Source organism: Procambarus clarkii, chromosome 76 (genome assembly GCF_040958095.1).
Source record: "Procambarus clarkii isolate CNS0578487 chromosome 76, FALCON_Pclarkii_2.0, whole genome shotgun sequence".
NCBI classification, from domain to species: domain Eukaryota; kingdom Metazoa; phylum Arthropoda; class Malacostraca; order Decapoda; family Cambaridae; genus Procambarus; species Procambarus clarkii.
Window position 1 is genome coordinate 12,696,719 of NC_091225.1, and position 22,188 is coordinate 12,718,906.

General features: G+C 44.0%; 1 protein-coding gene and 1 long non-coding RNA gene across 2 annotated transcripts in view; one reads left to right on the forward strand and one right to left on the reverse strand.

The window, feature by feature from the left end:
• LOC123771427 (WD repeat-containing protein 47) overlaps positions 1-21,976 on the reverse strand; it is a 369,075-nt gene extending 347,099 nt beyond the window's left edge. Inside the window, exons 1-2 of the mRNA XM_045763929.2 lie at positions 21,945-21,976; positions 3,654-3,877 (exon numbers count right to left, since the gene is read on the reverse strand). Coding sequence (XP_045619885.1) covers positions 3,654-3,866 — 213 coding nt within the window. The 5' untranslated portion in view covers positions 3,867-3,877; positions 21,945-21,976. The remainder of the gene's footprint in view (positions 1-3,653; positions 3,878-21,944) is intronic.
• A 90-nt stretch (positions 21,977-22,066) lies between these two features.
• LOC138357080 (uncharacterized) overlaps positions 22,067-22,188 on the forward strand; it is a 48,682-nt gene continuing 48,560 nt past the window's right edge. Inside the window, exon 1 of the long non-coding RNA XR_011224752.1 lies at positions 22,067-22,188. This exon is cut by the window's right edge and continues 783 nt beyond it. This is a non-coding gene — a long non-coding RNA (uncharacterized lncRNA).

Consider the following 22,188-nt stretch of genomic DNA (forward strand, 5'->3'; position numbering starts at 1 on the left):
GTTTAGAATATTCTTAAATAAGTTATATATTGAATCCACATCGAAATCCCCATTTAAGTCACCTATCGCTGGGTTCATGTCTCGCTCCAAGACCGGCCCACACCCCATACCCAAGCCTTTCCAATCAATTTGACCCAAAAAATTTCTTAGGCTATTAAAATCAGCTTTTCGAAAATCTGGCACTTTAACAGAATTTTCTCCTACTGGTCTATTCCATTCTATGCTAAATCTGATTTCTTTGTGATCACTGCTCCCTAGCTCACTCCCTATTTCGATGTCATTAATTTGCGTTTCCCTGTTAGTTAACACTAAATCTAAAATATTATTTTCCCGTGTTGGTTCCTTAATGTGTTGCGTAAGAAAGCAATCGTCAATTAATTCTAGAAAATCTTCTGCTTCACTATTCCCTGTTTTGTTCAACCAGTTTATTCCGCTAAAATTAAAGTCACCCATGACATAAATACTGTTAGATCTAGATGCTCTAGATATTTCATCCCATAGATGCTTTGCTTCCATTCTGTCTAAATTTGGTGGCCTATATATTACTCCTATTATAATATTATTAGCTTTTTCGTTTAATTCAATCCAAATAGTTTCTGTGTGTGGCTCTGTTTTGATTCCCTCTTTGAGACTACATTTCAAATTATCCCTAACATATATGGCTACTCCACCTCCTCGTCTAATATATCTATCTGTGTGAAATAGTTTAAATCCATATATTTGATATTCAGCTAATAGTTCTCTATTTTCTACATTCATCCACGTTTCGGTAAGTGCAATAATATCTATTTTTTCTGTGCAGACAAGAGCATTTAATTCGTTAATTTTATTTCTTAGACTTCTACTGTTAGTGTAATATACCCTAAGTGAATTGTTATTTTGCGGACCTTCTCTTTCCCTGATCGTTTTGCCAATTCCTTTCTCCCACAAACACATACTTTTATTACCTCCTTCCTCCAAATCAATTCCCATACCTCTATCTACTAACAGTTTAAACCCAAACAAACACCTCTAACCACTTCTTCTAGCGAGTTCGCAACAGCAACAACCCCAGCTCTCGATAGATGCACCCCATCACGAGCATACATTTCATTTCTTCCATAGAAGTGTTCCCAGTTGTCTATGAAAGATATTGCATTTGATTTGCAATATCTTTCCAGCCGGCAATTGACACCAAGTGCCCTCGATATCCATTCATTTCCCACTCCCTTTCTTGGAAGAATGCCACATATGATCGGGATTCCTCCCTTGCTCCTAACTAACTCTATGGCTGTTTTATACCTCTGAATCAGTTCCTCACTCCTGACTCGACCAACATCATTTCCTCCCACGCTAATGCAAATAATGGGATTGTTCCCATTACCAGCCATAATATCATTCATGTTGTTTATAATATCACCAATGCCAGCTCCGGGATAGCAAACCCTTAACCTGTTCCCCCTATCTCTAGCACAAAACGTTCTATCCAAATACCTTATCTGGGAATCTCCCACAACTAATGTTTGCTTAGGTACTTCCTTTACTTTCTGAGGGGCCTGCGCTTCCTTTCTCTTCGTTGCTTTCCCTTTTGCGCGATCCACAGTCTCTCCACAGCACTCGTCCTCCAAAACGTCAAATGAATTTGAAGTTGCTATGGCGTTTGAAGGCGGCTTTATCAAAGTCTTCTTAAGGCCCCTGTCTTTCGCAACTCTCCAAGACGAGGTCCCTTTACTGCTGGTCTCCTCCTTCGTTACTTCTCGTTGTTTTTTAAGCTGACGCACCTCCTCCCGCAGAGAGTCCAACTCTGTCCTCAGGGCTCCCACTAGAGTCACCAGGTCCTTCACTACAACTTCCATATTGCTATGATAATTTAACAACACTGATAGGTCCGGAGATGTTTCTCAGTCGTTCAACGTTCTATGCTGTTCTACACGTTTGGAACATTTCACTTTGGTATATTACTCTATGTACAGTTCACAGGTGGCCGATGTGTTGATGTTTCACCTGCAGTTTTCATCATGGCAGCAGAATGTTGTTTCTTGGCACTTTAGATTTTCAATCTTTACATCGCTTGTCCTCAGTTTCCATGCCTACCTTGTGTAGTCAACCTTGTGTAGCTGCCCGGGATCAATGGCCCCGCGGTCCGATCTCCAACCGGGCCTCCCGGTTAGTCGACTGGTCAACCGGGCCTCCCGGTTGGTCGTCTGGTCAACCGGGCCTCCCGGTTGGTCGTCTGGTCAACCGGGCCTCCCGGTTGGTTGTCTGGTCAACCGGGCCTCCCGGTTGGTCGTCTGGTCAACCGGGCCTCCCGGTTGGTCGTCTAGTCAACCGGGCCTCCCGGTTGGTCGTCTGGTCAACTGGGCCTCCCGGTTGGTCGTCTGGTCAACTGGGCCTCCCGGTTGGTCGTCTGGTCAACCGGGCCTCCCGGTTGGTCGTCTGGTCAACCGGGCCTCCCGGTTGGTCGCGTCCAACCAAACTGTTGGACGCGGCTGCTCGCAGCCTGACTTAAGAATCAGAGCCTGGATGATCAAGTATTCTGTGGAGATATTTGTCAAGTTCTTTCTTAAACATTGTGAGAGGTCGGCCAGTTATGCTCCTTATGTGCCTGTGGTCCTATTTATTTTTTTAGTTGTTTATGGATAGACTACTCTTGCCAAATGCTGTTGTCTCGTACTGTCTGACCTTGGCAGAGCCACTACTGTTGATGTTTGGTGTCGATGTATCGCCGGCCCCATTTTACAAGTCATTACTGGATTTTTTTCATCTTCGGCTCACTCATGCTCCTCCTGAGACGTCTTGGCTTTTCTCTCCTCTTCTAGGGTTTTCTGTACCTCCCCCTTTAATCTGGGATTATTTCTTCAAAACTTTGTTTTGCTGGTCCTCAGTTTCCAGTTATCAAGTTGCAGATCTTCAACGCTCTCCTCCACATGCTGGAGGCTCTTGCTCTTTATTATTATTATTATTATTATTATTATTATTATTATTATTATTATTATAGCTCTCTCATTCCTTTCTGGATAAGAATTTTTGGAGGGGTCCATTGGTGAATGGTGCTTGGTTGGTTAAGTCAGGGGAGTATCATTAATTATGACCAGCTACAGCCATTTGCTGTTACCTCAACTACATATAAGACTTAGGTGTCTAGGCTAGTGGATTGAGGGGGAACTGAGGAGAGAAGTGCTTCATGACTGGATGGTTTGAGTCTCAGGGCATTGCTGTCCCATTTTTTATGCTTTGTTTACCTCGCTGTTTCTATGTTTTGGTTCACCCACATTTCTGCTTTTCTTTTTTCTGTGAGGTTGATCTACAATTCCATGCTTTGGCCCTGACATGAATTGAGCTAGGTGGTATTTACCAGAGAGCAAGCATCAAGGAGCCACCAAGCACTCACCAGAAAGAAGTGATTTCATTTCAACACCAGGCATTTCATTACATTCAAGACTGGTGTTTTCTTTACTTACAAGAAAATGACAAACTGCTTTATTAAAAATCATTGTCTCAAACCTCTTTAAACCTGTTTTTATCGTTACACAGACAAAAATACCCTGAACGCTTCATTGTTACGATAATACCAGTATACCTATAAATGCATCTAACCATGTTATTTGAAGGCTGCTCTAATATAAACTTGTTACATATGATGATCATTTATCAGAAAAATGTCTTCAACTTACCTCTAATGGCTGAACAAATTCAAGAACATCATCCCACTGGCCATCAAGAATAAGCTGACGTAGAAAGAGTGCATCATCCGAGTGATTTCCATTGATGATACCAGTTTCTCTCTCTACATTTAACTGAGAGATATGTAAGAAGCGGTTGTGAAGAAACTCTAGCGTAAGCCGCACTACATCCTCCTCGCGTAAGCTGAGGTGAGCACTAGGCATTTTGATGATGCCTGCAATGATTCAATAAGTGACACATTCTATTTATGTGAAATTTGAACAGTAATCCAATCAGTATTTTTTAATTTATATCAATGCAGAAAGTGAATTTGTACAAATAATATCTCGAAGGGAAGAAGCTGCCCTTAATAATAATTATATTATTACAAATGAATTACAGTGCTGTATTTGTCTGTCAAATAATACTGTAAAAATATTAGTAGGCTCCTTATTTATAACCCCTAAAACCATAAAAGTATTAGAATAAAGGTACAGTACACTGTATGTATAAGGCCTATTGGACCATGTGAGGCCATTCTTATTAATACCCTCACAAACTATTCTGCATACACAGTATATCTAACCTAGGCTTGAAACTATTCACCAATCTCAAATGTATTATATTATCTGGTAATATATTCTATAAACCTGTTCTCAAACCACTCCACACCCATCATGTATTACACACCACTCCACACCCATCATGTATTACACACCACTCCACACCCATCATGTATTACACACCACTCCACACCCATCATGTATTACACGTATAATATAATACGTGCATAAATATAATACTGTACATGTATAATAATAAATAGATATTATTAATTTGTAATGTAAAACACACATTATTGTATGATAATACAATACATCATATTGTATTATTTTGTTCTGGAAACTGGAACATATTGGAGGGGTGACAGGTAAGCTTCTAACATAGATGAAAAATTTTCTGATAGAAAAATGAGGGCCATAATCAGAGGCAATATATCGGACTGGAAAAATGTCACAGGTGGAGTACCACTTGATCGAAATTTATGATCACTTGATCATAAATTTGATCGAAAAATGCGACTCGACTTATGATAGTGTTCTTCGACTAACGATATTCATTGATACACGTTCGGGTCGCCCGAGTGCATGGTTCCCTATCGCGAGGGCCGACCTGCCTCAGTTTACTAGAGCCGCCCACTTAGTGACGATCACACTTATAAGAAATTCCATTTTTTTGGTGATTTTTTGCTTTTTGAACATAAATCTGATTATTATATATCACGCCATGGGTCCCAAGAAAGTCAGTGGTAAGGTTCAACATATAAAAACCCATGTAAGGATGACCACAGAGCAAAAACAAGAGATCATTCGTAAATATGAAGATGGTGTGCGGGTTGCTGAACTAGTTCGATAGTACAACAAATCTCGGTCAATGATATCCACCATACATGCTAAGAAAAAGGACATTATGAGTGCTAAAGTGGCAAAAGGCGTATCAATAATCACGAAACGTAGAACACAAACACTTGAGGATGTCGAACAGTTGTTATTAATTTGGATACACAGCAAGGAGTTAGCAGGTGATAGCGTTTCAGAGGCCATCATTTGTGAAAAGGCAAGAAAGCTGCATGAAGATCTTATAAAGAAAACCCCTGGAACGAGCGATGCAGAAGCGAAAGAGTTTAAGGCGAGCAGAGGATGGTTTGAGAAATTTAGAAAAAGAAGTGGCATTCATAGTGTTGTGAGGCATGGGGAGGGTGCCAGCTCAGAAAAACCAGCAGCTGAAAAGATTTAATGGTGAATTTAAAGATTTTGTGCAGAGTGAGGCATACCTACCACAACAAGTGTTTAATTGTGACGAGACAGGACTATTCTGGAAAAGATTGCCGAAGAAAACATACATTACCAAGGAGGAGAAGTCATTGCCCGGACACAAGCCTATGAAAGATAGGTTTACTCGTGCTGTGTGGAAATGCGAGTGGCGATTTGAAAATTAAACCCTTGCTTGTGAATCATTCTGAAAATCCAAGGGTTTTCAAAAATATAACGTGTAGAAAAGCCAAATGTGTGTGATGTGGAGGACTAATAGTAAGGCATGGGTGACTAGGCAATTTTTTTACGGAGTGGGTGAATGATGTGGTGTGCCCTGCCATACAAAAATATCTGCAGGAGGAAAGTTTGCCACTTAAGGCCCTGCTTCTCGACAATGCTTATGCCCATCCTCCAGGCTTGGAGGATTCATTGATGGAGTAATTTAGTTTTGTTACAGTAAAGTTCCTTCCTCTCAACACCACTCCTCTACTTCAGTCTATGGACCAGAAAATCATTGCCAATTTTAAGAAACTCTTTGAAAGGGCACTTTTTCGGAGATGTGTCGAAGCGACGGATGCCACAAACCTCACCCTCAAAGAGTTCTGGAAAAAACATTTTAACATTTGTAGTGCTTTAAAACTCGTAGACAAAGCTTGGCAAGAAGTGACTAAGAACCATGATCTCTGGCTGGAAAAATTTGTGGCCTGAATGTGTTGCAGAACGAGACTTTGAGGGATTTGAGCCTGAACCTGAAGTGCCTCTTGTTGAGGAAATTGTTTCTCTAGGCCTGAGAGGGCGCCCTGCCTGACAGCTGGGTGGTCAGCGCTTCGGATTCGTAGTCCTGAGGTTCCGGGTTTGATCACCGGTGGAGGCGGAGACAAATAGGCAAAATGTTTCTTTCACCCTGATCCCCCTGTTACCTAGCAGTAAATAGGTATCTGGAAGTTAGACAGCTGCTACTGGCTGCTTCCTGGGGGATATGTAACAAAAAAGGAGGCCTGGTCAAGGACCAGGCCGCGGGGATGCTAAGCCCCGAAATCATCTCAAGATAACCTCAAGATAGGCCGGCAATTGGGCTTGGAGTTGGATGGTAATTACTTAAGTGTAATTACCGAGTGTAATTACCTAAGTGTAGTTACAGGATGAGAGCTACGCTCTTGGTGTCCCGTCTTCCCAGAACTCTTTGTCATATTATGCTTTGAAATTACTGACGGTTTTGGCCTCCACCACCTTCTCACTTAACTTGTTCCAACTGTCTACCACTCTGTTTACAAAAGTGAATTTTCGTATATTTCTCCAGTAGCTTTGTTTCATTAGTTTAAATCTATGACCTCTTGTTCTTGAAGTTCCGGGTCTCAGGAATTCTTCCCTATCAATTTTATCGATTCCTGTTACTATTTTGAAAGTAGTGATCACATTGCCTCTTTTTCTTCTATCTTCTAGTTTTTGCATATTTAATGCCTCTAACCTCTCCTCGTAGCTCTTGTCCTTCAGTTCTGGGACCCACTTAGTGGGCAGAGTTTCTTTCACCCTATGCCCCTGTTACCTAGCAGTAAATAGGTACCTGGGAGTTAGTCAGTTGTCACGGGCTGCTTCCTGGGGGTGGAGGCCTGGTCGTGGACCGGGCCGCGGGGACACTAAAGCCCCGAAATCAACTCAAGATAACCTCAAGATGGCTGTCTCGAATAATATTTGCCGAGTGGTTTAATAAGAACTTTTGTATGCGAGGTGAAGGAGCACCTGAAAAGTGTTGGCCTCCCACAAAACAGCAAAGTTGTGCTGATACTTGATAATAGTTCAACGCATCCACGAGGTGATGAGCTAGTAAATGGCAATATCATTGGAACGTTGTTACTACCCAATACAACTTCACTGATCCAACCCCATGGATCAAGGGATAATTAAGAACCTTAAACACCACTACCAGACATCTTAATAATCAGCCAGGAACAATTAAGGACTTTTATAAAGTCTTCACAATAAGGTCAGCTATCTGGACTACTGCTAGTGCATGGGACGAGGTAAAGCAAACAACAATAAGAAATGGTTGGAAAAAACTTTGGCTCACGTCAAGTCTGTTTCCTGAGGAAGATGACAAGGCAGATTTTGAAGGATTTGCGGTGAAGAAAGTTAGCGAGAGGAAAAAATTAAGAGAGGAAGTCCTTGCCTATGTCAAGGGAAATTAAGTCCCCCAGAACTGAGAGCAGAACTTGTGACTAAAACAATAGAAGATGACATACGATGGGTGAATAGATTTTGACGAAGTCCCAACCATTCAAAACATGACTGATTTGAAATTATTGAATTACGTACAGCAAAAAAGCCATAAGAGGGCAATGAAGAAGATGAAGAGGAAGAGAATGAAGAAGCATTAACCCTTATACCGCACATATTGGGGGCCTGAAAGCAAAAAATATTTGAATTATGTAAAAATAACTTAAAAATGCTAGACAAATCTCCAACATTTTGGCTTCAGTGTCGTGAAACTTTCATCAAAATATTTTCAGAATTTGATTTTAAATGAATTTTCTAAAATATAAGAACATTTTGTTGACAAGGAGAACAGCTCCTAATAATTGGAACTGAAGGATTATGCAGTAATAAAGAGATGCAAGCACCTGTCCGACGCTCAAAGAAGAAGAATAGTACAGTAGTAAGAAGTGTCCACAAAGTGGGTATGCAGTTGGTGCCTTTATATCATTGCTGAGTAATACATAATAACACAAATAATAATGAGTAACTATGTTATTATACTCTATTTTGTTATATAGCATATAAATACATTGTCCAATGTTAACGTATGTTACTTTCATCAGTCACCAATTATTTTTTTTTTTACAGGATTTTTTTTTTAAGATTTTAGTTTTTTTACTCCTTTGTTTATTATCTGATTTTGTTGTTTGTTGTTTACATCCTGGAGAGTGCATATGTTTCTCTAACAATGTGAAGATAGAATGAAATTGGTCCACACATAAATCAGTCACAACTCGCAAAACTTGAGACTTAATTTTTTTGTGCTGATTTTTTCTCTGATTTCAAACTCTATTTTCTTTGTTTCTTTAGGTTGTTTTGATGATTAGGGACCATATTAAGGCTTTTTCACCTATATAAAGTATACCCTAAATATATATCCCCTAAAATTATTGTAATTATCCCTATATTTTGTGTTTTTGGGATTATTTTTTCTTGACTTTATTTCAACACATACTGACCTACAACTTTCACATATTCGAGTTCGAATGCCAAACAATGTTTCTTAAAACATACAATTAAATTAACAAATTAAAACTACCTTTATTCATTGTTGATAACTTCAACTTCAATTATCTCGGAAACTAGAGTTTCAACTTTGAGTGGCTTCTAAAATTCCAGTTTTTGACAAATTCTCACTATTTTGACATATTGTGTGCTCAGCTGTCTATTCTACAATCCCTTCAGAATGGATTTTTTATTAACTTTATATACTTGGAGTTATAATTTTTTTGGGTCTAAATTTGCTACATATTTCAAATGCCTTATTGACAATTTTTTTACAGTAAACTATACTGAAAATCTATATTCTAATTTTATGAAAATGAAGATCATATGCTATTCTGAGAAAATAATAACATTAAATGAACAATTGGTGATAGTTCATATTTTTTATTCTGAATTAAAAATCTGAAGTTTTCAATATTCAGTTTTAAAATTAATTTTGATTCTCTTGTTTTTCAAGTTACATTGTGATCATTTAGACAAAGTTGGAGCATTTGCCTAGTTGATTATGCAAAAGGAATTGGAAAGTGTTTGTACAAGTTTTAAAAACTTATGTTAAATTATGTCATGTCAAATCAAATATGTATGTATTGCTCATTTTAAGGGTTAAAGGAAAAATGTAATATGGAAAAGGTTCAACAACATTTTGAAGGCATTCTGGTATTTGTGGAAATGAATAACAGTGAGTTTGAAACTAAGGACATGATGAGCCAGTATAATTTGTATATGAAGTTTTAGAAAACAAGATCAAAGGGAATGAAACAAATGTCAATTAACACTTTCGCCCGGGGATGACGCAGCATTGCGTCATCCGTTTACTGGCGGTAATGCCGGGGATGACGCAGCATTGCGTCATCCACTTTAAATAATCGCCAAAAATCAGGTTTTTATCCGATTTTTTTGGGACTGGTTTTAAAATGTGCGCCGATGTCTTCCCATTTTCTTTGTTGAGCCTCGTGGCCCTCAGGTGGCTTGGCACATGCCGTGGGCCCATTGTTTTCGCTCCACTGTTGTGACCAATGTCGCCTCCCCTCGCATCTCAAACGTGTGAACATTTCGGCTATTTTCCGTGGCTATATTTCTTACTGCGGCTTTAGAAACTATCTACCCTTACTCCACAATGGATAGTGATCATGAACAAGGCCCTTCCAGGATGAAAATTGCGAAAGAAAGGCTTGAAAAGGGAGGGAATTGGGAGTGTAGCTGAAAGGCGTCCGAGCGCTCACTCCCGGCTAACGCGTGGCCCGTCTTCAACTCGTCAGCGGTTGGAGCGTGACCAGGTTTTATACTTTATATGCTAATGTTCCTCTAGAGAATTCTATTGCGAACCCATTGAGACCAAAATGAAAGACCTAGGACAAAAATTGAGGTGACCAGAGTGAAAATAGTGAAAACATTTTAACGCTTTTGCACACTCCTGGGTAACTCGTTCGCACTTTCTCTGTTTGCTGCGGGTAATTAGCCGGGCTTTTGGAGTTTATATGCATTTAGTGCTGTAGAGAATTCTATTGCGAACACAATGATACCAAATTTATTCTCGTAGGACGAGAATTAAGGTGACAAAGTTGAAGAGAGTATACACTTTTCAGAATTTACGCGCGCTCCCGTGACACCCTGGGTCCCATATCGCACTATTGAGGGGTGGCGTGCGGGGTGAGCGAAAGTGTTAAAGAGTCTTTTGTAAAGGCTTCCAAGAAAGCTCACATTGCCTCACCTGCACCTGACTCATCACATGTTGACCCAAATGTGTCAACATCTTAGGTTACCTTATCAGCATTATTCTCCATTTCAGTCGACCCAACACCATAAACATCCACCACCACCTCTTCATGTAAATACCTATGCTCCATCAACTATGATCATCAACATAACAAGTGGATCAGGACTTCTCTCATTGATGAGTACAAACAAAATACCAGTACTGTACTGTCGCATTTATGCTATGAATCTTTCCATTTTATTTCCTAGATTTTTTCCCTACATTTCTCGTATAGGAACTTAATGGTTACCGACGGGTCTCAACCCCAAGGGGTTCGCAAAGCATGTGGTCTTCTGTACATATCGTATATATGAGCAAAATCATTTTTAACATAATGATGTTCCACACATTGAATTATATAAATTTCACAAATTACACACTTTTGAATAATGTTACAGCAAAAAACCAGAAGACACAAAAGAGGAACATCAAAATAATTGTGAAAAATTATATTCGCAGCAACTACTGCCCAACAAGGGTGGCGGGGTTGAGTGGCCCCGAGCACTTCATCACTCGGTGCCCATAATTTGCTCAACTTCTCAGCTCCATCACGGCTAAAGTATGTCACATACAATATTTTTGTTTAGTTTCCTATGATCAGAGATTATATTTTGACAATACGGTATAAGAGAAAATCATCTTTTGCAAAGAATATATTTTCGGCACATTATGGGAATGTCATATTTTTAAGCCACGCAGAATGGTGGTTAAATACCTGGAATTTATCACTTTAAGCATCATGTTATTTTCTGCTGCCCAGTCGAAAACTTTATCTGCTTGTAGTTTTTCAATGTCTTCAGCAGAGGTAATTTTCATGCTCATTTTTGTGTCATCTGCAAAAGATGATACAGAGCTCTGACTTGTATTTTTGTCAATATCTGATATAAGAATAAGGAAGAGCAGTGGTGCTTTTGATGAGCTCTCTACATTTAGAGTTTGTCATTTCTGCCATCGATCGGGGAAGGCTCCCATAAAGGTAGGCAAACCATTACAAACTTCTAACTGGTTAAAATTACAACCTATGTCCGAACAGAGCCAAGGAACGCTCCTAATAGAAAAACAGTGAAACAAGCAACACGTCATCCAACTAACGTGCCTGCTCGTTATGCCTTACCCTCCCCTGAAACAAGGAATGAGAGCACCCGGTCCAAAGACCAAGAGGGCTCGGGCGGCACATGAACAGCCAGAGGTGAAAAATGAACAAGAGAGCTTGAGAAACGGAGTGGAAGTGACATACAACCTGAACGCAAGCTGGAGCTGCTCTGCCAGCGCCGCACGATAAGAAGCGACAGTATTCGGCATAAGATGCCGGTCCCGAAAGAGCCAAGAAAGGCCAAAACAACTGGAAGTCACTGGCAAAATCCTACGAAATGGCAGGAAGACCGACAGGAGACTTTATACTGTCGCTGAGAGGAAGAATGCAGGTGCACCATACAAATGGCAATACAGCACACCCACATAAAAAATCCAGACACAAAGCGCAGAAGAGTAATTCGAACCAGCGAGATATCTCACTGCCCTGACCTGCTGAAAAAGGCGGAGCCGCAGAAATACATCATGACACTATGCAAGCAGTGTCTGAAACCCAGGCTGGGCCGGCCACCATGGGGCCAGGAGAACCAATTTTCCCTGATAAGATTCGAGCCGTGCCATAACCCGAAGCAACAACTGGACCGGGGGATGAAAGTACAGGAACCCCCACCTCGATCAGTCATGCCGGAAAGCATCCACCGAGAATGCCTCGCAGTTGGGAAACAGCGCCTGGACCAATCCAAAGCGAAGAAGTCCACCTCTGGGTGCCCGAACATCCGACAAAGCCAAAGAAAGGAGGCCACGTCGACTGTTCATTATGTGGAAAGAGGAATGAAGCGAGAAAGGCCGTCTGCCAGGACGCTGGACACTCCCTGAATGTGAACAGTGCAGAGAGCAAAACCCTGAGATCTCAGGGGTTGCCCTTATATGCATATATCCCTTTAGAGCATTCTATTGCAAACAATTTGATACAAAAATGAATGATGCATCACGAACATGATGTATCACGAAATACGATACACAGTACAGGCATACCTCAGTTTACGAGTTTAATTGGTTCCTGGAGACGCCTTGTATTCCGAAAACTCGCATTCCGAAGCTAATTTCCCCATAAGAAATAAAGGGAAATGAATTAATCCGTTCCTGACTACCCCAAAAACTCCACATCAAACTAAATTTTTATACCTAATTTACCTAATTCATCTAAATAAACCTACAAAACTATGTTCCAGTTATTACTTACCTTGCTGTCGAGTGCTGTAGGCGTATGGAAGATGGTGAGGAGGGGGGAGGAGGAGAGGAGTTACTGTTTGGAAGGGGAGTCCCCTTCCATAATCACATCAGGCAGTGAGGACCTTTCTGGTGTGCTCTCCCTGGGACGTTTTATCTGAGTGTCACTAGGTCCTGGTTGAGGCTCACTGCTCGATTTCCTCACCACAAATCTGTCCATGGAAGCTTGCTTTTCCCTTCTTCGCAAGCTCTCTCTGTAGTAAGGCATCACATTGTCATTGAAAAGATTAAGACAACGGCCTACTACAGCTTTCTCTGGGTGAGTCTGCTCAACAGTTGTTTGAATCTCTTCCCACATCTGACACACCTTCTTAATTACTGCAGAAGGGACATTCGCTGGTGCTGCTGCCACCTCCTCCTCCACTGCAGAATCATCCGCTGCTGCGTTGGCTTGCTGTTCCTGTTGAAGGGCTAGGAGTTCTTCGGTGGTCAGTTCTTTGTTGTGTTCTTCCACCAACTCCTCCACATCATCACCATCCAATTCCAAGCCCATTTGCTGGCCTAGACTAAAAATTTCCTCAACAATAGGCGCATCATTTATAGGCTCAAACCCCTCAAAGTCTAGTTCTCTCACACATTCAGGCCACAATTTTCTCCAGCCAGAGATCAGGGTTCTTTGAGTCACTTCTTGCCAGGCTTTGTCAACGAGTTTTAAAGCACTACAAATGTTAAAATGCTCTCTCCAGAACTCTTTGAGGGTGAGGTTTGTGGCTTCAGTCACTTCAAAACATTTCCGGAAAAGTGCCCTTTCATAAAGTTTCTTAAAATTCGCTATGATTTTCTGGTCCATAGGCTGAATTAGAGGAGTGGTGTTAGGAGGAAGGAATTTAACTGTGAGGAATTTATTGTATCTAGGCAATAAATCATCTTCCAAGCCTGGAGGATGAGCAGGAGCATTGTCAAGGAGAAGCACGGCTTTGAGTGGCAAATGTTTCTCCTGCAGATATTTTTCTATGGCAGGGCACAGCACTTCATTCACCCACTCCGAAAAAATAAGCCTAGTCACCCATGCTTTTTTATTAGACTTCCACATCACACACAAATGGGTTTTCTGCACTTTATACTGTTTGAAAACCCTTGGATTTTCAGAATGATACACAAGCAAGGGTTTAATTTTCAAATCGCCACTCACATTTGAACACAGCACAAGCGTAAACCTATCTTTCATAGGCTTGTGTCCAGGCAAGGATTTTTCCTCCTTGGTAATGTATGTCCTCTTAGGCATTCTTTTCCAAAACAGTCCTGTTTCGTCACAATTAAACACTTGTTGCGGTAGGTATCCCTCAGCCTCTGCAAACTCTTTAAATTCGTCAATAAATCGTCCAGCGGCTGCTTTGTCTGAGCTGGCTGCCTCCCCATGCCTTGTAACACTATGGATACCACTTCTCTTTCTAAATTTTTCAAACCAGCCCCTGCTTGCCTTAAACTCTTTCGTATCTGCATCACTCGCTGCAGGGGTATTCTTTAGAAGGTCTTCGTGCAACACCCTGGCTTTCTCACAAATAATGGCCTCCGAAACACTATCACCCCTCAACTCCTTGTCGTGTATCCAAATTAATAACAACTTTTCCACTTCTTCAAGTATTTGTGGTCTTTGTTTCGTCATTGTTCTTAATCCTTTTGCCACTTTAGCACCCATAATCTCATTTTTCTTCTTAAGTATAGTGCATATTGTTGATGTGGCTTTGTTGTACTGCCTACAAAGTTCAACAACACGTGTACCGTTCTCATGCTTCCGAATGATCTCGTTTCTCCTCTATTGTCATCCTCACATGAGCTTTCTGGCCCTTATCCTTACCACTGGCTTTCTTGGGACCCATGGTGAGATATATAATAACAAATTGTATAGACAAATCACCAAAAATCCAACAAAACACTGAAAATCCGCGAGAAGAATTGATGTGGGGGTAGTCACTGAGCGCGAGACAATGGTAAACTGAGGGGCGGCGGGGCAGAGGGGCGACGATCGCCGAACCACCACGCGCTAGGTCGGCCTGTACGCGTATCAACAAACTCGCGTCCCGAGGTAACCCTCGCCTTCCGAGACAAATTTTTGGAGTAAATACTGCTCGTATTCCGAAAAACTCGCATACAGGGACACTCGCATTCCGAGGTACCACTGTATCACGAAATAAACCATGCGGTGAGAAAACTGTAAAGAGAATAAACATTGAAATGTGGTTGTCCGCTCACAGGCACTGCACGGCTTACTTTGTGGTGCGGTGTGGGTGGCCCGCCGGGGTGGCCAAAGTGTTAAGATGCCTGATGCGATAAGAAGACACTTTAAAACTCGACAAGAAACAACACAAAATATGAGACATGCGTCTTCCCTAACAGTAATAAAAGCTATTAACTGCAGTTTATCCAAGACATCCATGTATGGATATTTCTCAGCTGGAATATAATGTACAATACAGCATAATACTTTGAAAAGCCAATAAGATTTATATCAAAGCGACTTGCATTTCAGAGTGGCCATCTGACTTGACCAGATAGCCACTGAAGACATTGGCCATCTGGAAAATTCAGGTGACATACACGTACTGGGGAAATTGCCTGAACAATTAGTCCTTTCTCTAACATAAGGATTGCAGATAGAATACTATATATCTACAATTCTTACATTATAAGGGTTGTAGATATACAGTACAATGAACAATTGTATATCAACAACTGTTCACTGGCATATATGGCACAATCTGAATGCAGGATACAGCAATCACAATACTGATCCATTAGCCTACATAATATTTCATCCAAATTCAATACAATTCTCCAATTATAGAACAATACTGTACTGCTCGAGCTGCAATTTCTACAAGATGAGTCAGTTACTAACACAACAAGTGGTCCCCCAATTTGAGCTATGAACCCTGACCAAGTGCAGGATTGTGTACAATGGATAGAAACCTTTGGGAACTGCACTATTACATTTACAGTACACCATCCTGAATGCAAAGAGTGTAGTATCCCATTGGCTTGTATCAAATGGATATTTTAATAACAAAGACAATATGAATTGTACAATAGGCTTAGAGGTATAGCAACCTTGTGGACCAGATACTCTATTGGTTATTTTATTCATAAGTTCTAATTACCCTATACTTTTATTTTGTATATCCTCACTATACAAAATGATTTACAGCTCTCACATTCTTGCTATACTGAACTTTATTACTTACAAGATTTTAAAATTTGTATGTAAGATGTCTCCGGTATGGAGTGGTCTGCATCTATCCTGTACGTAAATTTTTCACCTGTTGTGTCCACAGTTTGGTTTAAACTATCAGAATTAATGTACACAATCTAAAATGATTAAAACAAACTAATACAGCCAGTGGTATGTATGGGTGTACAGTATAATAACACAAAACCTGAAGTCTACTAATTTTTAGCATGATGAACTGTCCTATATATTCATGATCTCAAACAAAATGTTAACACTTTCGCCCGGGCATGACGCAGCATTGCGTCATCCGTTTACTGTCGGTAATACCGGGGATGACGCAGCATTGCGTCATCCACTTTAAATAATCGCCAAAAATCAGGTTTTTATCCGATTTTTTGGGGACTGGTTTTAAAATGTGCGCCGATGTCTTCCCATTTTCTTTGTTGAGCCTCGTGGCCCTCAGGTGGCTTGGCACATGCCGTGGGCCCATTGTTTTCGCTCCACTGTTGTGACCAATGTCGCCTCCCCTCACATCTCAAACGTGTGAACATTTCGGCTATTTTCCGTGGCTATATTTCTTACTGCGGCTTTAGAAACTATCTACCCTTACTCCACGATGGATAGTGATCATGAACAAGGCCCTTCCAGGAAGAAAATTGCGAAAGAAAGGCTTGAAAAGGGAGGGAATTGGGAGTGTAGCTGGAAGGCGTCTGAGCGCTCACTCGCGGCTAACGCGTGGCCCGTCTTCAACTCGTCGGCAGTTGGAGCGTGACCATGTTTTTTATTTTATATGCTAATGTTCCTCTAGAGAATTCTATTGCGAACCCATTGAGACCAAAATGAAAGACCTAGGACAAAAATTGAGGTGACCAGAGTGAAAATAGTGAAAACATTTTATCGCGTTTGTGCGCTCCTGGGTAACTCGTTCGCACTTTCTCTGTTTGCTGCGGGTAATTAGCCGGGCTTTTGGAGTTTATATGCATTTAGTTCTGTAGAGAATTTTATTGCGAACACAATGATACCAAATTTAATCTCGTAGGACGAGAATTAAAGTGACAAAGTTGAAGAGAGTATACACTTTTCAGAATTTACGCGCGCTCCCGTGACACCCTGGGTCCCATATCGCACAGTTGAGGGGTGGCGCGCGGGGTGAGCGAAAGTGTTAAGTGATGGCACATTATTCAAGTGATCCTTTAACTTTTCCTGACAACTTAGCGAGAGCTGCACTACCTTTGACAAGGTCTCACTCTACACTACAGTACCAGCCATACCCGGACAAGTGATACATACTCCGAGAGGTTTACCCCACCTCTTGGTACAAGTATATATGCCGAGTTTACTCTAACATAATTCCTGAACATAATTCAGGACTAAATAAACTGGCGGCTTGTTTGACAGTAAGTTTATTGTGATGGCCTTAATAACCCTCCCTCAGTTGATAGGCCTTAAGCAAGATACAAAACCAAACACACCAACTCAGGATACACGTTACATCGTACCAAACACTGTTTGCCAACCAATTTAAAATCCTAACCAAATCCAACACATGCCCACCCAAACCCTAAAGAACACAACAAAACCCAACAACACAACACAACATAATCCAACACAACACAATATAACCCAACACAATCGAACATGATATAACTCAACACAACACAATATAACCCAACACAACACAACCCAATCCAACACAACCCAACCCAACATGATATAACTCAACACAACACAATATAACCCAACACAACACAACCCAATCCAACACAACCCAACCCAACATGATATAACTCAACACAACACAATATAACCCAACACAACACAACCCAATCCAACACAACCCAACCCAACATGATATAACTCAACACAACACAGTATAACCCAACAAAACACAACCCAACATAACCCAACCCAACACAACTCAGCACAACCTAACACAATTCAACCCCCCCCCCCACAACATTACACAACACAACTCAACCCAACAAACGCAACATTGCCCGAAACGCTCTGCGTACTAGTGGTTTTAGGTATTGTACGTACTACCTCTATCTTTAAATCTAACAGAATGTTTGTACTGTAACGCTGCAACTACGTATGTACTTTTTCTAAATAAATTATTATTATTATTAACAACACAACACAATTCAAGTGAACCCAGTACAACGTAAAATAACAAAAACACACAATCACAACCCAACAACCCAGCACAACCACACAGCCCAACATAACCACACAGCCCAACATAACCACACAGCCCAACATAACCACACAGCCCAACATAACCACACAGCCCAACATAACCACCCTATCACACAACCAATCATACCCAAATATAACCTAGCATAACCACATAACCAATCATAACCCAACAACTCAGCCCAATTACACAACCCAGAATAACCATACAACCAATCACAACTACAAAACCCAACAACTTCACACAATCCAGCACAACCACTCAACCCGGCACAATCCGACCCAGCACAACCATACAACCCAGTACAACCACACAACCTAACCACATCACAACCACACAACCTAACCACTTCCCAAACCAACACAAGCAAGTACAACCACAACTCAACCTCACACAACACAAAACAAGGGGACACAGGTGGAAGCGGAGTACCCAAATGAGCCAGACATTCGAAAGAACTTTTTCAGTGTCAGAGTAGTTAAATTAATTAATTTATATGTAAGAAGGTACATTGGGTTTATTAGAGTACAGGGCATTGACGTATTCACTCTTGTAAAGCCACTAGCACACATAGTGTTTCGGGCAGAAAGCAATGCATTATTGCAGAATGCAATAAATGGAATGCATTAGCATTCTACCATTCATTCTCTGAATGAATGCAGTGATGTGGTGGAGGCTGACTCCATACACAGTTTCAAATGTAGATATGATAGAGCCCAATAGGCTCAGGAACCTGTACACCAGTTGACTGACACTTGAGAGGCGGGACCAAAGAGCCAGAGCTCAACCCCCACAAGCACAACTAGGCGAGTACAACCACATGCCCACCACAACCACAGGCCCGCCACAACCACAGGCCCACCACAACCACAGGCCCACCACAACCACAGGCCTGCCACAACCACAGGCCCACCACAACCACAGGCCCACCACAACCACACGCCCACCACAACCACACGCCCACCACAACCACAGGCCCACCACAACCACACGCCCACCACAACCACAGGCCCACCACAACCACACGCCCGCCACAACCACACGCCCGCCACAACCACAGGCCCGCCACAACCACAGGCCCGCCACAACCACAGGCCCGCCACAACCACAGGCCCGCCACAACCACAGGCCCGCCACAACCACACGCCCGCCACAACCACAGGCCCGCCACAACCACAGGCCCGCCACAACCACAGGCCTGCCACAACCACACGCCCGCCACAACCACAGGCCCGCCACAACCACAGGCCCGCCACAACCACAGGCCCGCCACAACCACAGGCCCACCACAACCACACGCCCACCACAACCACACGCCCACCACAACCACACGCCCACCACAACCACACGCCCACCACAACCACACGCCCACCACAACCACACGCCCACCACAACCACAGGCCCACCACAGGCCCACCACAACCACACGCCCACCACAACCACAGGCCTGCCACAACCACAGGCCTGCCACAACCACAGGCCTGCCACAACCACAGGCCCACCACAACCACAGGCCCACCACAACCACAGGCCCACCACAACCACACGCTCACCACAACCACACGCCCACCACAACCACACGCCCACCACAACCACACGCCCACCACAACCACACGCCCACCACAACCACAGGCCCACCACAACCACAGGCCCACCACAACCACATGCCCACCACAACAACACACCCACCACAACCATAGGCCCACCACAACCACAGGCCCACCACAACCACACGCCCACCACAACCACACGCCCACCACAACCACACGCCCACCACAGGCCCACCACAACCACACGCCCACCACAACCACAGGCCCACCACAACCACAGGTCCGCCACAATCACAGGCCCACCACAACCACAGGCCCACCACAACCACAGGCCCACCACAACCACACGCCCACCACAACCACAGGCCCACCACAACCACACGCCCACCACAACCACACGCCCACCACAACCACACGCCCACCACAACCACAGGCCCACCACAACCACACGCCCACCACAACCACAGGCCCACCACAACCACAGGCGCACCACAACCACACGCCCACCACAACCACAGGCCCACCACAACCACACGCCCACCACAACCACACGCCCACCACAACCACACGCCCACCACAACCACAGGCCCACCACAACCACACGCCCACCACAACCACAGGCCCACCACAACCACAGGCCCACCACAACCACAGGCCCGCCACAACCACAGGCCCACCACAACCACACGCCCACCACAACCACAGGCCCACCACAACCACAGGCCCACCACAACCACAGGCCCACCACAACCACACGCCCACCACAACCACAGGCCCACCACAACCACAGGCCCACCACAACCACAGGCCCACCACAACCACACGCCCACCACAACCACACGCCCACCACAACCACACGCCCACCACAACCACAGGCCCACCACAACCACACGCCCACCACAACCACATGCCCACCACAACCACAGGCCCACCACAACCACACGCCCACCACAACCACAGGCCCACCACAACCACATGCCCACCACAACCACATGCCCACCACAACCACAGGCCCGCCACAACCACAGGCCCACCACAACTTCAGGCCCACCACAACTACAGGCCCACCACAACCACATGCCCACCACAACCACACGCCCACCACAACCACACGCCCACCACAACCACACGCCCACCACAACCACAGGCCCACCACAACCACACGCCCACCACAACCACAGGCCCGCCACAACCACAGGCCCGCCACAACCACAGGCCCGCCACAACCACAGGCCCACCACAACCACAGGCCCACCACAACCACAGGCCCACCACAACCACACACCCACCACAACTACACACCCACCACAACCATAGGCCCACCACAACCACAGGCCCACCACAACCACATGCCCACCACAACCACAGGCCCACCACAACCACAGGCCCACCACAACCACATGCCCACCACAACCATAGGCCCACCACAACCACAGGCCCACCACAACCACATGCCCACCACAACCATAGGCCCACCACAACCACAGGCCCACCACAACCACATGCCCACCACAACCACAGGTCTCCACACACCCACCACAACCACACAACAAGTTAAGGTAACAAGTTAGGTCAGAAGGTGGTGGAGGCCAAAACTGTCAGTAATTTCAAAGCATTATATGACAAAGAGTGCTGGGGAGACGGGACACCACGAGCGTAGTTCTCATCCTGTAACTACACTTAGGTAATTACACAAACCACAACCACGATAACCACACACACATGCCACAACCACACACACCACCACAACCACATGCCTCCACACACCCACCACAATCACACACACCATGACCAACATAACCACACTCATGCCACAACCACATACACCACCACAACCATAGATCCACCACAACCACATGCCTCCACAACCACACACACACACCACGACCACCATAACCACACACATGCCACAACCACATACACCACCACAACCACAGACCCACCACAACCACACACAACACATAACCACTCCCCAGCCCACCACAACCAGAGACCTACCACAAGGACCAAGAGGGTGGGCAGGCCGGGCCCACAAGAGTATTGGTAAACAAACCACCGCCACCACCACCTGTCCCTCCCTCCTGCGGCCGGGGGCCACCTGTCAGGTGTGTGGCCGCCCCACCACCTGCCCGAGGCCCTCCACCACCTGCACCCCCACCAGGCACCACCTACACGCCCCACCTGCACCTCCTGTAGCAGACGCTGGTGAAGATATAACAAGAGGAGGGAGACGTACCGTGACGGGCGGGTGGTGGCTGCTCCCCTCCTCCGCCCACACCCATAACACCACATGCCCACCACACCTCCCCCCACCCATACACACACACACATTCTTCCCACCATACACCTACCTCCACTAATTACATTGACCGTTTAAAGCACTAATTGAGGCATCCCTAGCAAGTGTCAAGCTTCCAGCAGCTCCCACGTGATCAGCTGCCATTCCACTATTTAGTATCTATTATTCCGCTCTCAAACAC